Source organism: Physeter macrocephalus, unplaced genomic scaffold, assembly GCF_002837175.3.
Source record: "Physeter macrocephalus isolate SW-GA unplaced genomic scaffold, ASM283717v5 random_1524, whole genome shotgun sequence".
NCBI lineage: Eukaryota > Metazoa > Chordata > Mammalia > Artiodactyla > Physeteridae > Physeter > Physeter macrocephalus.
The window spans coordinates 2,102-13,978 of NW_021147017.1; the positions used below are offsets into that span (position 1 = coordinate 2,102).

The following is an 11,877-nucleotide window of genomic DNA, read 5'->3' on the forward strand; positions in this document are numbered from 1 at the left end:
GTGAGCCATGGCCGCTGAGCCTGCGCGTCCGGAGCCTGTGCTCCGCAACGGGAGAGGCCACAACAGTGAGAGGCCCGCGTACCGCAAAAAAAAAAAAAGAAAAATTTACATCCATTTCAGGAGTTCCTGTTACCTTTGAGGTCCAAGGGGAGTCCATGGGTCTCAGATACAGAGGATCCTATTCCAGAAGAAGCCAAGGAAGAGGTAGCTCCACCAGGAACTGGCCACGTGCCTGGCCTCTGCTCATCACATGCCCTGAGGAGCCCTCTGGCCTCCCGGTGAGTGATGACCCCCATCCTGACCCTCATCTTCTCCTGGCAATCCATGGAGCCAGCCCCACCAGAGCTGTGGCTCATCCCTGCCAAATCTATTGACAAACAGAGGCTTGCAGGCTTGGGGCTTTCCAGTAAGAAGGGAGCAGCTCTGATAAAGGCCACACCAGGACGTTTGACTCTACCCATGGTGGGGTTGCAGGATCGGGCGGAAGGTCTGTCATTCTCTCCTGTGGGTCTGGCCAGGAGCAGGGGTTTAGAAGCAGCTGGGCACATCCTGGTGGGGAGGAGGGCTGAGGGTGGCCTTGGAGGACCTGGTGGCTTGATGTGCTTCCCCCTGCCTGCAGGGGTGGGTGGCTGTGCTCTGGGCCTCGGCACTCAACCCAACAAGGCTGACTTCGTAGTGTGACCAGACAGTGGGCACTGCCCAGGCACCTGGCTGAGCATCACAGAAAAGGGCACCATGACCATCTGGAACGGGCCACCTCCTAGCTGTATGTCATCAGGCAAGACTGAACCTCTGACAGCCTCCATTTATTCATCTGTAAGATGGGGATAATAACAGACCCTACCTCATCAGGTGGAGGTGTGAACTAATGAGATAATGCAGGTTAAGAAGTTAGAATAGTGCCTGGCACGTAGGTAGTGTTCAATAAATGATTATACTAGGTAATTAATTGTTACTACTGCTGCTGGTACTGCTGCTATTATGACTGTAGCTCCTGATAAATTTTTAGGTAACTGAGAAAAAGCCATTTTAATTAATCTCAAGTGCTGGGAGCTCAGCCGACTTGCTTTAAGCAACAATTGTAAGAGACACTTCTCCAGCATCTACAGCAGGGGCGCCTGGGGCCTGGGCCAACTCCTCTCGGCTCTTCCCGCTTGGGAATCCCGCTGCAGCGGTGGCAGACAGCCTGGGTGCTCAGACCACCTCCACTCGAAGTGCCCACCAAATCTCTTTTCTGCCGTGCGGGCTAATGGAACTTGTTCAGCCCATTTACCGGAGCCCTGGGAGACATTCATGACAGTGGGAGACAGGAGTCGGTGGACAGATGCCGCAGCCTCCTGTCCTCCGAGTGAGGCTCGTTCTACACGTGTCCCTGGCGGGGATGAGCCCCAGCTGCCCGTGGCGGTAACCAGCTCTTTGATGCTCTTGTTCTGGCGTTTCTGCCGTCCCAGTCTCATTCTCCCTGGCGGGGGCCACCTCGTAAGTAAACCACCTACAACATCGCAGGCTCTGCTTTCAGGGGAACCCAAGCAAGATGCACGTCCAACAAGCCAGGGGCCGTGGGAGCCCCTCAGTATGTTGCCTCTCTCAACAGGTCTATGGGGTACACAAAGCCTTCCACCTAGGAAGTGGCAGAGGCAGGGTCCCAACCCAGACATCTGACTCCAGGGCCCAAATTCATACACTCCTGGAGACAGAGGCAGGGGAGGGGACTGGAGCATTGCCCCTCACCATCCCCTGCATCGATCTAGCGCACGGGCTGCAAACTTAAACACTTGCAGGGAGCCAGGGACTTAATGTTGATATGTTATAGCGGCCGGGACAGGGAGTGTGGTGAAGAGAAAGTGGATCCCCACCTAAAGGGCCACCACAACTCGGTGAGGGGTAAGAGACAGAGCCCTTCCAGCCAGCTTCACACGATTGCTGCCAGGTGGGAATGGCAGCCCAGCACTGCCAGATCCAACTTTGCGAAAAAGGCCAGAAACCTGGCTTTTTATACTAAATTGGTTGACCGTGCTAAATAAGAATGCATCTCTGGGCCGGTTTCAGCAATGTCTGTAGGCTCTGATCTGCCAGGACCGTCCCCAGGACCACCGATCCCCAGTGGAGAAAAAGGAGAGAGCGCTTTTGCGAAGAACAGCCTGACCCAACGGGGCCGTGCCCACTTTACCTGCATTGTGCTCATCCATCGAGAAGGCCTTGTTCTCCATGTAGGTCCGCGGCAGCTGCACGTCCTCCTCAAACGCCGTCTCCCGCATCCTCGGCTGCGACGTGTCGAAGTAGTTGGGTGCGTTCTCCTGCGGGGCGGGCAGGATGGTGCAGTGGATCTCTGGGATGGCATGGAAGATGACGAAGACCCAGCCACTGGCCACCAGCGTGATGGCCAAGGTGGGGTCTCCCCAGGCGTCTCCCTGCCGCAGCTCCACGTTGCCGAAGAGGTACATGGTCATCCAGGCCACCCAGATGAGCACGGAGAGGGAGGCCGTGACCAAGATGCAGACCCCGTTCTGCTTCCACTTCTTGAACTTGCCGCACAGCGTGAAGAGGGCCAGCCCCAGGGTGGCCACGAGCAGTACCATGTCGTAGATGAGGGCCATGGCGAAGTCCATCGGCTCGTAGGCACAGGCCGGCTTCTCGTCGCGCAGCACGGTCAGCACCAGCCACTCGATGGCGATGATGACCTGCACGAGCATCAGGCACAGGGCCACGCCCACCAGCTGCCAGCCCGACGGGCTCTTGCCGTGGCGCACCAGCCTCCGCACGCGCCACGCCTGGCTCAGCAGGCAGGAGAAGCAGAGCGCGAAGAGGACGCCCCAGAGGAACCGGCGGACGGAGCAGATGGTCTCATCCTCCCGGATGATGAAGGCGAACGTCAGGCCGAAGAGGCCCAGGGTCCCCAGGAGGAAGAGGAAGTGGAGGCCCACGGGGTGCTTCTCCTTGTCCTTGATGAACGGCAGGCGCACCAGGAGAATAAGCATCAGGAGCAGTGTGATCAGGGCGCCCGCCCCCGCCACGGCCTCCACCACGATGCCCCAGACGGTGTCCAGGTCGCACAGGGACACGTACTGCGGGAGGAGGTCCAGCCCGCAGCCCCGGGACGTGCTGGTGTTCTCAGAGGCCCCGAAGGCAATCACGAAGAGCAGGAGGAAAGCGAGCACCTGCTGGGTTCTCATCTTTCTCTCTGACACCATGAACATTCCAGAAAAGTTGGGGGGAAAAGACCAATTCATTGTAAGACTCCCACTCTCCTGACTTCTTTAAGAAGACCCACCTCACTTCAAACCCGCCAGCCCCCTTCTCCAGGCAGCACAGCCTGGAGAAGGGGCGGGGATTTCGGCCCCCATCTGCCCCCTAGTCCGGGCTCAGTGAACAACCGTGAACCATCAGTGCTAGTGGCTGGAGGAGAGGATGGGAGGGGGCCTCACTTTCTCTGAATACTCTTTCATATTCTTTGAATTTGAGGCCATGTCTGACCTCTTCAAAAATAAGGGAATAAAATGAGACTTGAAGAGATGGTCATGGGCCGAGCGCTTGCTGGGAGAGGGGCACGCACTACCCGTTTCAGTGTCTCAGCGCTAACAGCTGACGTTTACCGATGACTCACCCTCGGCCAGGCACTCGACACATCCAGTCCTCACACCGGTGACGCAACAGTCTTGAGGAGGTTGGGACACCTACCCAGGGTCACACCACTCAGCTCCTAGACGCATCCCCTCTTAGAAGCTTCCCGGCGTTTCAGATGTAGTGTGAACGGTCTTCCTGGGTTCCACCCTTTCCCTCCTCTCCCCTCGCACATCCCACCCCTCCCACAAATATCTGCTGAGCATCCATCCTCTCACTCCAGCCAGCCCACCTCTGCCGGGGACGCCTGCAGGATATCCCACCTCTGCCGGGGTGGAAAACTGCTCCTCCCCGCACTGGTCTCAGCTCTAATGTCATCCACTCAGACCTTGGCCAAGGTCACACCCCCATCCCCTCCCCCAGCGTCTCTCATCTGTTTCTTAGCTCTAATCGTATCTGTCATCTTTTTGCCTGTTTACTTTGTTTCTCCTGTCCCTTCCTCCTCTCCTCCCTTCTTGTCTTTCTTCACCACTAGCTACCGGATGACAGGGGAACTGTCTGTCTTGTTCATCAGCATAAACCAGGGTTTCTCAGCCTCGGGCCTCATTCTTCCTTGTTTTGGGGGTTGTCCTGTGCATTGCAGGAGGTGTAGCAGCATCACTGGCCTCTACCCACTAGGTGACTGAAGCTCACCCCCTCCCCCAATTGTGACAACCTCCCAAGTGTTTAGACACTGCCAATGTCCCCTGGGGGGGAAATCACCAGGATGAGCACCCCTGGTCAAGTACTAGCATAAAAGCATACTAGATGCTTCCTAAATCCTGAGATAACGAGACTTCTCACCAGGACTCTCCTCTACCCACTGCTATCAGCTCCTTGCTTTTGGAGGGAGCCTGGCCTTGGGAAAGCCATGCCTGCACAGCTCTGCAGTGATGTGTTTCCAGGCGTCTTAAGCCAGACTTATGGCCTTAGCTCCACCCACAGTGAGGCTGTAACCAGCCACCTCCAGGGCAGCTCAGCACATCCCTGGGGCTTTCTTAAGTAAATGCGGTATCGACCACCTCTCTCTCTGCTCCTTGATGGGATACGGTGAGCAGCTCTGATCCTGCCTTGGCCGCAAGGCCATCAAATGGGATAAATTATTGATGCTGCAGAATGAGAAGGAGCCTGGTGCTATATGGACCAGCTCCTTTGCCTATAGATGAAAGAAGGCAGACTGGGAACGGACGGCGTCTGGCAAGAGATGCTCCTGAAACAAGCACCCCAGACACTGGCAATCAGGCCCATGGTCCTGCCACTATTCAGAGCCCTGCTACTTCAGTCACTGGAGTGCCACCTCAGCTATTTACACCTTGTCTACAAACCCCTGTAAGTTATTTACTTAACTGACTCACCAAGTCCTTGAAATTGACTCAAAAGAAAACTCAACACATTGAAATACTTGTTGAAGGAACACATGTTGCATACCCATTGGCGTATCCCAACGTACCACCTTTAAAAAAATACCGTCCTAGCCAGAGCTGCATCTCACAAGAGCACACTGGGAATAAAAATTTAAGAACCGGATATGCTGGAACAAAATGCCATCAGGCTCCTGACACAGTGCAGTGGATTTCCCCTAGACTTCTCATCAATGGCAAATGTGATTAGGAGACTTCTCAGCAAGTGACAACAAGACACACCCCATGCAGCCTCTCTAGGTCACACATCAGCCAGTCTCACCTCCAGGGTGGCTGGGAGAGGATGGGTAGGAATGTGCTTCTGGAGTCTTGACCACCAACCCTCTCCCCAACTGCCACCCACCTGCAGGCCAGTGGTTCTCAACCAGGGGCAATTTTGATCCCAAGGGACAGTGAGGCATGTCTGGGGACATTTATGGTTGTCACAACTGGGGAGGGTGGGGTGCAATTGGCATCTAGTGGGTAGTGTCCAGGGAAGTTGCTAAGCATCCTACAATGCCTGAGATGGCTCTCAACACAAAGAATGATCCGGCCCCACACGTCAACAGTGCTGAGGTTGAGAAAGCCTGGTTTATACACCGGAGAACAGAGTTGATGAGGGTGAAGCCAGGAAACCAGCCAGGCCTCTCAGCCTCAGGCCTCAGGTCCTTTCCTCGCAAGAACCTGGCCTTCTTTAGCTGCCTCCCCTCATTCTCTTGGGGGAATCTCCTCTCTCCGGGCCTGCCTACAAATTGGGACTGGGTTCCACCAGCTCGTCCCCCTTCCTGATTGTCCTTCCAACCACAACAGGAAACCAATGTGGATGAAGAAAATATCAAGATGGTGACCAAGCTTCTGAAATTGTGCAGGTTCTTATGGCTGTGGTCCAGGTCTCTAGCTCCCACTCCTTTCTGACATGGGAAATAGATAACACTCCTGCTTTCTGCTTTCACTCCCAAGGTTGGAACCCTCTCCTTCTGGGACAGCTGTTGCTTTTGTTGTCCTGCGTCCGTTTCTCTCATTTCTGAAGAGAGCTCCTGATTTTCCTTTGGGGAGCCGCCTTGAGCCCCAGCTGCGAGCATCTGACCCAGCCTGGCCAATCAGAGCATTTATCCCACCCTTTGGCCACACTGACTGGTTCATGAACAGGCACCTGGCCCCAACCAGACCCATGAGAATCAGTCTTAGGATTTTTGCTAGAATTAACTGGAAAGAGGTTTTCTCTTGTTATCGGGGTTAATAAGCTAAAAAGATATACACCTGGAGCTGGAGAGGACCTATTTACCATCACAGGGACAGAACCTGTCTGAGAGTAAAGCTGACCCACGGGAAACGGCCACCTGATGGATCAGAGTCCTAATACACAGAAAGGCTGGGTTCAGTCATGCCTGAAGCCAGATACCCTGGTCTTTGCAGTTCCAGCAGCCAATTAACTTCCTTTTTTTGGATTAAGCCAGTTTGAGGTGGGTTTATGTTACTTGCTAACAAAGAAGTTCTATTATACATCCCACATGTATGATGTGGCCCTCTTCTTCCAGGAAGCCCTCCCTACCCAACATCTAGGCAGCCAGAGGCTTCGATAGGGTCCAGGTGTCCCAAGTAGGTCATTATCATTCCTAAAGATGCCCATGAGGTGACAGCCATTGTTCTACAGAACAATGTCCAGGATGAAAAGGAGGAAGGCTACACATCACCTCACAGAATGAAGCTGAGTCCAGCTCATCTAGGATTTCTGGGGGATTCTGCCCTGCAGTTTTCTATTACTGCCATAGTGACCACGACAATGACTGTTAACTCTCATAGCACTCACTATGCTCCAGACCCTCTTCTATGCACTTCACATATATTAACACCTTATCATCTGGACAATGACACCATGAGGCAAGTTCTATTACTATCTCCATTTTACAGGAAATAAAACAGAGAAGCCAGTTGGCTTGTCCAAGGTCACATAGCTAGAAAGCGGTGGAGCCAGGAGACAAACAATTGTACTATTGTTACTGGGCTCTTACTACAGAGCAGGGCTCTGGAAATGTCACCCGGTGAGACCTTTGCTGGCCGGTCTATCTAAATTAGGTTCCTTCTGCCTCCTTATGCTCTACACTGATACTCCTGATCTTTATCTTCATAGCATGTGCCACAGTTTTCAAATATTTTATTTTATTACTCTTTTGGTCTGATCCCACACACCCAGGCTCTTGTCTGTCTTGTTCTGCACCGATTCCCCCAGTGCCTGGCACATGGGCAGGGCTCACGGCCCAGGTGCTGAATCAATCAACTGATTAAACGTGGTCTCCAACCCTCAGGTCACCTGGCAGGAAGATGCCCTCATTGTCATTTTATAGAGGAGGGGTCTGAGGGCCTGAGAGGCTTAAGTCAAAGTCTGATCTTCAGACTGGCAACTGCGGCAGCATCGCCCGGGGAACTTGCTAGAAATGCAGACGCTCAGCAGCGGGCCTGGCCACCTGTGTTTCCAGAGCCCTACGATAAGCTCCAGGTGTGCTCAGATGCTTGGGTGCGCTGAGGTTTGAGAAGCACGAACATATGCAGTGGGGGAGCCTGGACGATGGCCCGGCACCTTCCGCCCCACTATCCCTGCCCCAGGCCCAGGGGGCAGCGCTCACTCACGCTCCATCTTTCCCACTGTCAGGTAAGCCCCATCCTGCCCCCTCGGCCACCTGGATCCTCCCCGCTGCTGAGAATGGAGCAGCTCTCCAGGACCCCCAAACTGCACAAAACCAGATTAGAGGTTTGGAGTCAGCCGCAAGGCAGGGCTGACTGGGAAGGGATGAATACATGGCAACAGACCCGTGGGATGTAGGCATGCAGCTCCTCAAAAGGAGTAATGAATAAAGTGATGAATGTGCAAGACTCGGCTCACATACTAATTACTTTGCTGCCAGCCAGGCTCCCAGAAATGTGACTCATTCAGATGTTCTTAAAAACACTGCATCGCGCATACAGGCCCGCACACACACAGGCCCGTGCGCGCGCGCGCACACACACACACTCTCTCTCTCTCTCTCTCTCTCCCCGCCCCCGCAGAGGGGCCAGAAGCTACCGGCAGGTGGGGGAGCAGCATATTCCTCGCAAGCTGGGGCCTGCAGAGGCTGGAAAGAATGCAGGCAAGATTCCTTGTGCGAGGACAGCGCTGCCTGCCTGAAGTCCACAAGCAGGGCTGGTTCTCCCAGGCTCAATCCTGGCCAAGCAGCATAAACTTCCGGTTTCAAGTTCTGCCCCTGGCACTTGCTAGAACCCTGTGACCATGGAAGGCTGACTTAACCTTACTTGTCTCAGTTTCTTCATCTGCAAAATGGGGGTGATAATACCCATCTTGCCGGGTTCTTGTGAGGATTAAAATAATTAATAATTAGAGTTTAGGACAATAGGTAACATGGGGTAAGCACTTATATAAAGTGTCTGTTAAACAAAAGATTGGCCAATGCTCTGAGGTTATGAACTTTTCTGACTTCACTTTTCCAGGAGGGGTGGCTGCCATGGAGATGGGGCTGAAACGGGCTCACCCAGGTGTTTGTCCACCACTGGTTTCCAGCCTCCCCAGTCACACACCAAGCAAAGAGGTCCCTGAGGTGGTGTGAAGGGGAGAAGCCTTTGGGGGTGGTCTACCTTGGAAACTCCCAAACTCTCCCGCTCCCCACAGCAGGTGCCCTAAATGGGAGCCTTGCTGTGAAAGTGGTTTTCCAGAGGGGAACCGGTGCTGAAGGACCTGAGGCCAGCCTGCGTGCCCTGAAACTGGGTGTCCCTGTTGAGGAGTCAGAGCCAGACACCCAGAAACGGGACACCAGCCATTCTCCTGGGAAGTAGCATCGCCACGTTGCCATCCACCCATATGACAGGAGACACAAGATGTACAAAACTGCTCTGGAACACACCATTCTGACCTGCTTCGCCTAGGGGACTACCAGCAGAGGCATCTTAAACCCACCTTCTCTAAAGAAGGGGGGAGGCGCTGGAGCATGGAAGGGAAAGAAAAACTAAACAGATCTGGAGGGGCTTTCCTAGCCCTGGGCATGTCTAACAGTGCAGTACCCAGTGAATACCTGGCACAGGATTTATACTCCCGTCAGTCTCCTCAAGAGTGGAAGACCTCAGTTGGAGGAAAGTCAGACAGAACTGTGTGACATTGGGCATTACTCACTGAACCTCTCTGACCTCCAGTCTCTTCTTCTGTAAAACAAGGATAATAATAGTGCCACTTTCACAAGGCTGATGTGAAACGTACTTAGAAAGTACTCAGCACCGCAAACATGGAGCACTGGGTCCTGGCTTATTACAATTACAACTCCCATTGTCCTGTTGGGAATACAAAGAGGTAATGCAACTTGGCCAGAGGCTTCCTGGAACTGATGGGCCGAGCTGGGACTAGAACCCTTCTCCCAACTGCTGACCTCAAGGCCACTGCACCCCTGGTTGGACTCCCTCTGTTGGACAGAGGGCCAGGATAAGTCTGCAGAGCCAGTCCCCCCACACGCCCCAGCATCACACTCTGTCCCTGCCCCCTCCCATTATAGCCGCTGGTGCATTTCCTGCTCCAAAGGGATTAAACTGTTACAAGGTTTCCTGACATTAAACTATTTCCCAGACCTGCAATCTAACCCTTTGATATCTTTTGCAAGTTACACCATCTCATAATCTTCAGTTCCCAAGGCCGCTCAGACCACCAGCCTATCTGGGGGCCCTTGGATTTAATAACCCTCACAGGTTAGTAAACAGGGTTGCCAGAACACAGGCTCCGTGAGCCATGAATATGCAAAGCAGCTCCAACCCTGTAAATAAAAGCAATCATTTAAATGCAAATTGCATCCTTGGCTGCCCGTTCGAGGGTGGATGGTTCCTCAGAGGCTGTAATTCCGAGAAGAAAATGTAACTCAGAACCCCCAGGAAGCTCTGCATGGAAGTGCTTATGGGGCGTTGGGCTCTGGGTGGGGGCCGCTTAGGGTGGACAAAAACTGCCTAAAAGTGGGAAGTAGGTTTTAAAACCCGTCCCACCCCTGGCGTAGGCTTACAGGACCAGCCAGGCTCAAAGCAGTCCTCACAGGTCCCCTTCGGAGGCTCCCGGCGCCTTGCCACCCCCAGAGGCAGAAAGAAAGGGAAGCTGCTTTTCGTCTCCTTGTAGAGGTCAGGGGAGCGTTTAAAAATCAGGTCTCGTGGCTTTCCACTCCAAATCCTGCAAGGGTCCACCAGTCCAAGGAGAATAAAACCTGAACTTTCCACGGCCCAAAAGATCGTGGTCTGGCTGATCCCTGCCATCCCCTTTCCAACCCGCTCTCCACATCTGCCTATGAGCTCCAGCCACAATGGCCTTTGTTCAGTTTCTCTGCGCTCATTCCCACCTCCAAGCCTTTGCACTTGCGGTGCCCTCTGCCTGGTTGTCTTCCCCCTGCGTCTGGCAGTGCCCCCTCCCCCATTGCGGGGCCCCGCTAACATGTCACCCCCCAGAACAATCTTCCCTTATGTGTACATACTCTTGTCACTTTATTTTACAGCACTCTGCTTTCTTTTCCTGGCAGCCCTTATCCCAGTCAGAAGTTCTAGCTACTTACTATTTATTTACTTATTTAGTGTTCACCCACCTCCCCAGTGCCCTGAGAGCAGGGGCTTATCTGCCACTTCTGTAGCTGGCATATTTATTGAAATAACACATTAACCAATAAAGATTTTGAGCTTCTCTTTCTAACAAAACTGCTTTTCTTGCTGCCTGGGCCCCAAATGGCGACTCCTTCCCACTTCCATCTTTTCCCTCCCCAACTCAGTTGACCCCTTTTCAGACAGAGCAGGGAACAGATAGGAAACTGTTCACTCCGCAGTCTAGGTACAAAACTGGCCCAGTGAAGGGTTCCCGACCGACCGTTTGCATTCTATTTACATACTATTTGCATGCAGTTTTAACTCAAGGTCTGAAATCCTCCAGAGAGCCCCCGCCCGTGGGGAAACTTCTGAATCAAGGTTCCTCGGCTGAAGTTCTAAAGCTTTTGTGCCAAGTCCCTCCCCCACTTCTCTTGTCTTTGCGAGGATTTCCCAGTTCCTCCGGGGCTCTGCTCAGGTGCCCCCCACCCCATGCTGGCGCAGTTGGGCAGCCAATGTGGCGCGTGGCCCGGGGCCCCAGGCGGGGACGCGGCTGCCCGCCACACTCCAGGGGCCTTTGTCCGCGCTCCAAGGAGCCGCCCCTTAGCGAACTGGGGACATGTTGGGTGGGTGTGTGCGTGTGGGGGGGTGTTGGCTAGGCCTGGGAGTGACAGAGCCGGGTAGGAAATCCGCGGGCTTCGCTGGACCCGTCCTCGGTGGTAAGCTCGGTACGCCCCCTCCCTGGCTGGTTGGCCAGCTCCCCCAGGCCGAGGCGGGTGCAGGCGGTAGGGATCCCGGGGTACTCGGCGCTGGAAGCCCGTGTCCCCCAAGGCGGGGGGGGACGCACAGCACAGGGCTGATCCTCACCTCTAGCTTGGCCGCAACAGCAACGCTAACATCCCGCCATTGTATGCATTCGCCCCTCATTTCTTCCCGCAGCCCCAGAGCTCAGCTCTCCTCGCCCGCGGTGTCCCCTCCTTTCCCGCAGTGCGCAGCCACGGCCGGCTGCGAGCTCGGCCCCCAGCCCCTATGGCAGGTGCGGCAGCTCACCCCCCAACTCGGCCCCTGTGCCCCCAGCTCCGTCTGCCCTGTCTGTGCTCAGGCCCCACGGGCTTGCCACGCAGCCCTGCCCGCGGCTGCCCTCACAGGACTCACTCGGGCACGCCTGGACTCCCTTACAGTCCCAGCTGCCCTTTGCCTGTGGTCGCCCCCAGATCCTCCCCAGAGACTTGGATCTCCACCTGGTCCGGGTACATCCCCTCCCCCCATAAAGGTCCCAACCCTCCCCGCC

The 11,877-nt window shown here is 54.6% G+C and overlaps 1 protein-coding gene across 1 annotated transcript in view; it reads right to left on the minus strand.

The window, feature by feature from the left end:
- Positions 1-2,045: 2,045 nt before the first annotated feature.
- GPRC5B (G protein-coupled receptor class C group 5 member B) overlaps positions 2,046-11,877 on the minus strand; it is a 10,350-nt gene continuing 518 nt past the window's right edge. Inside the window, exon 2 of the mRNA XM_028487291.2 lies at positions 2,046-3,181. Within this exon, the coding sequence (XP_028343092.1) occupies positions 2,046-3,173 (1,128 nt within the window). The 5' untranslated portion in view covers positions 3,174-3,181. The remainder of the gene's footprint in view (positions 3,182-11,877) is intronic.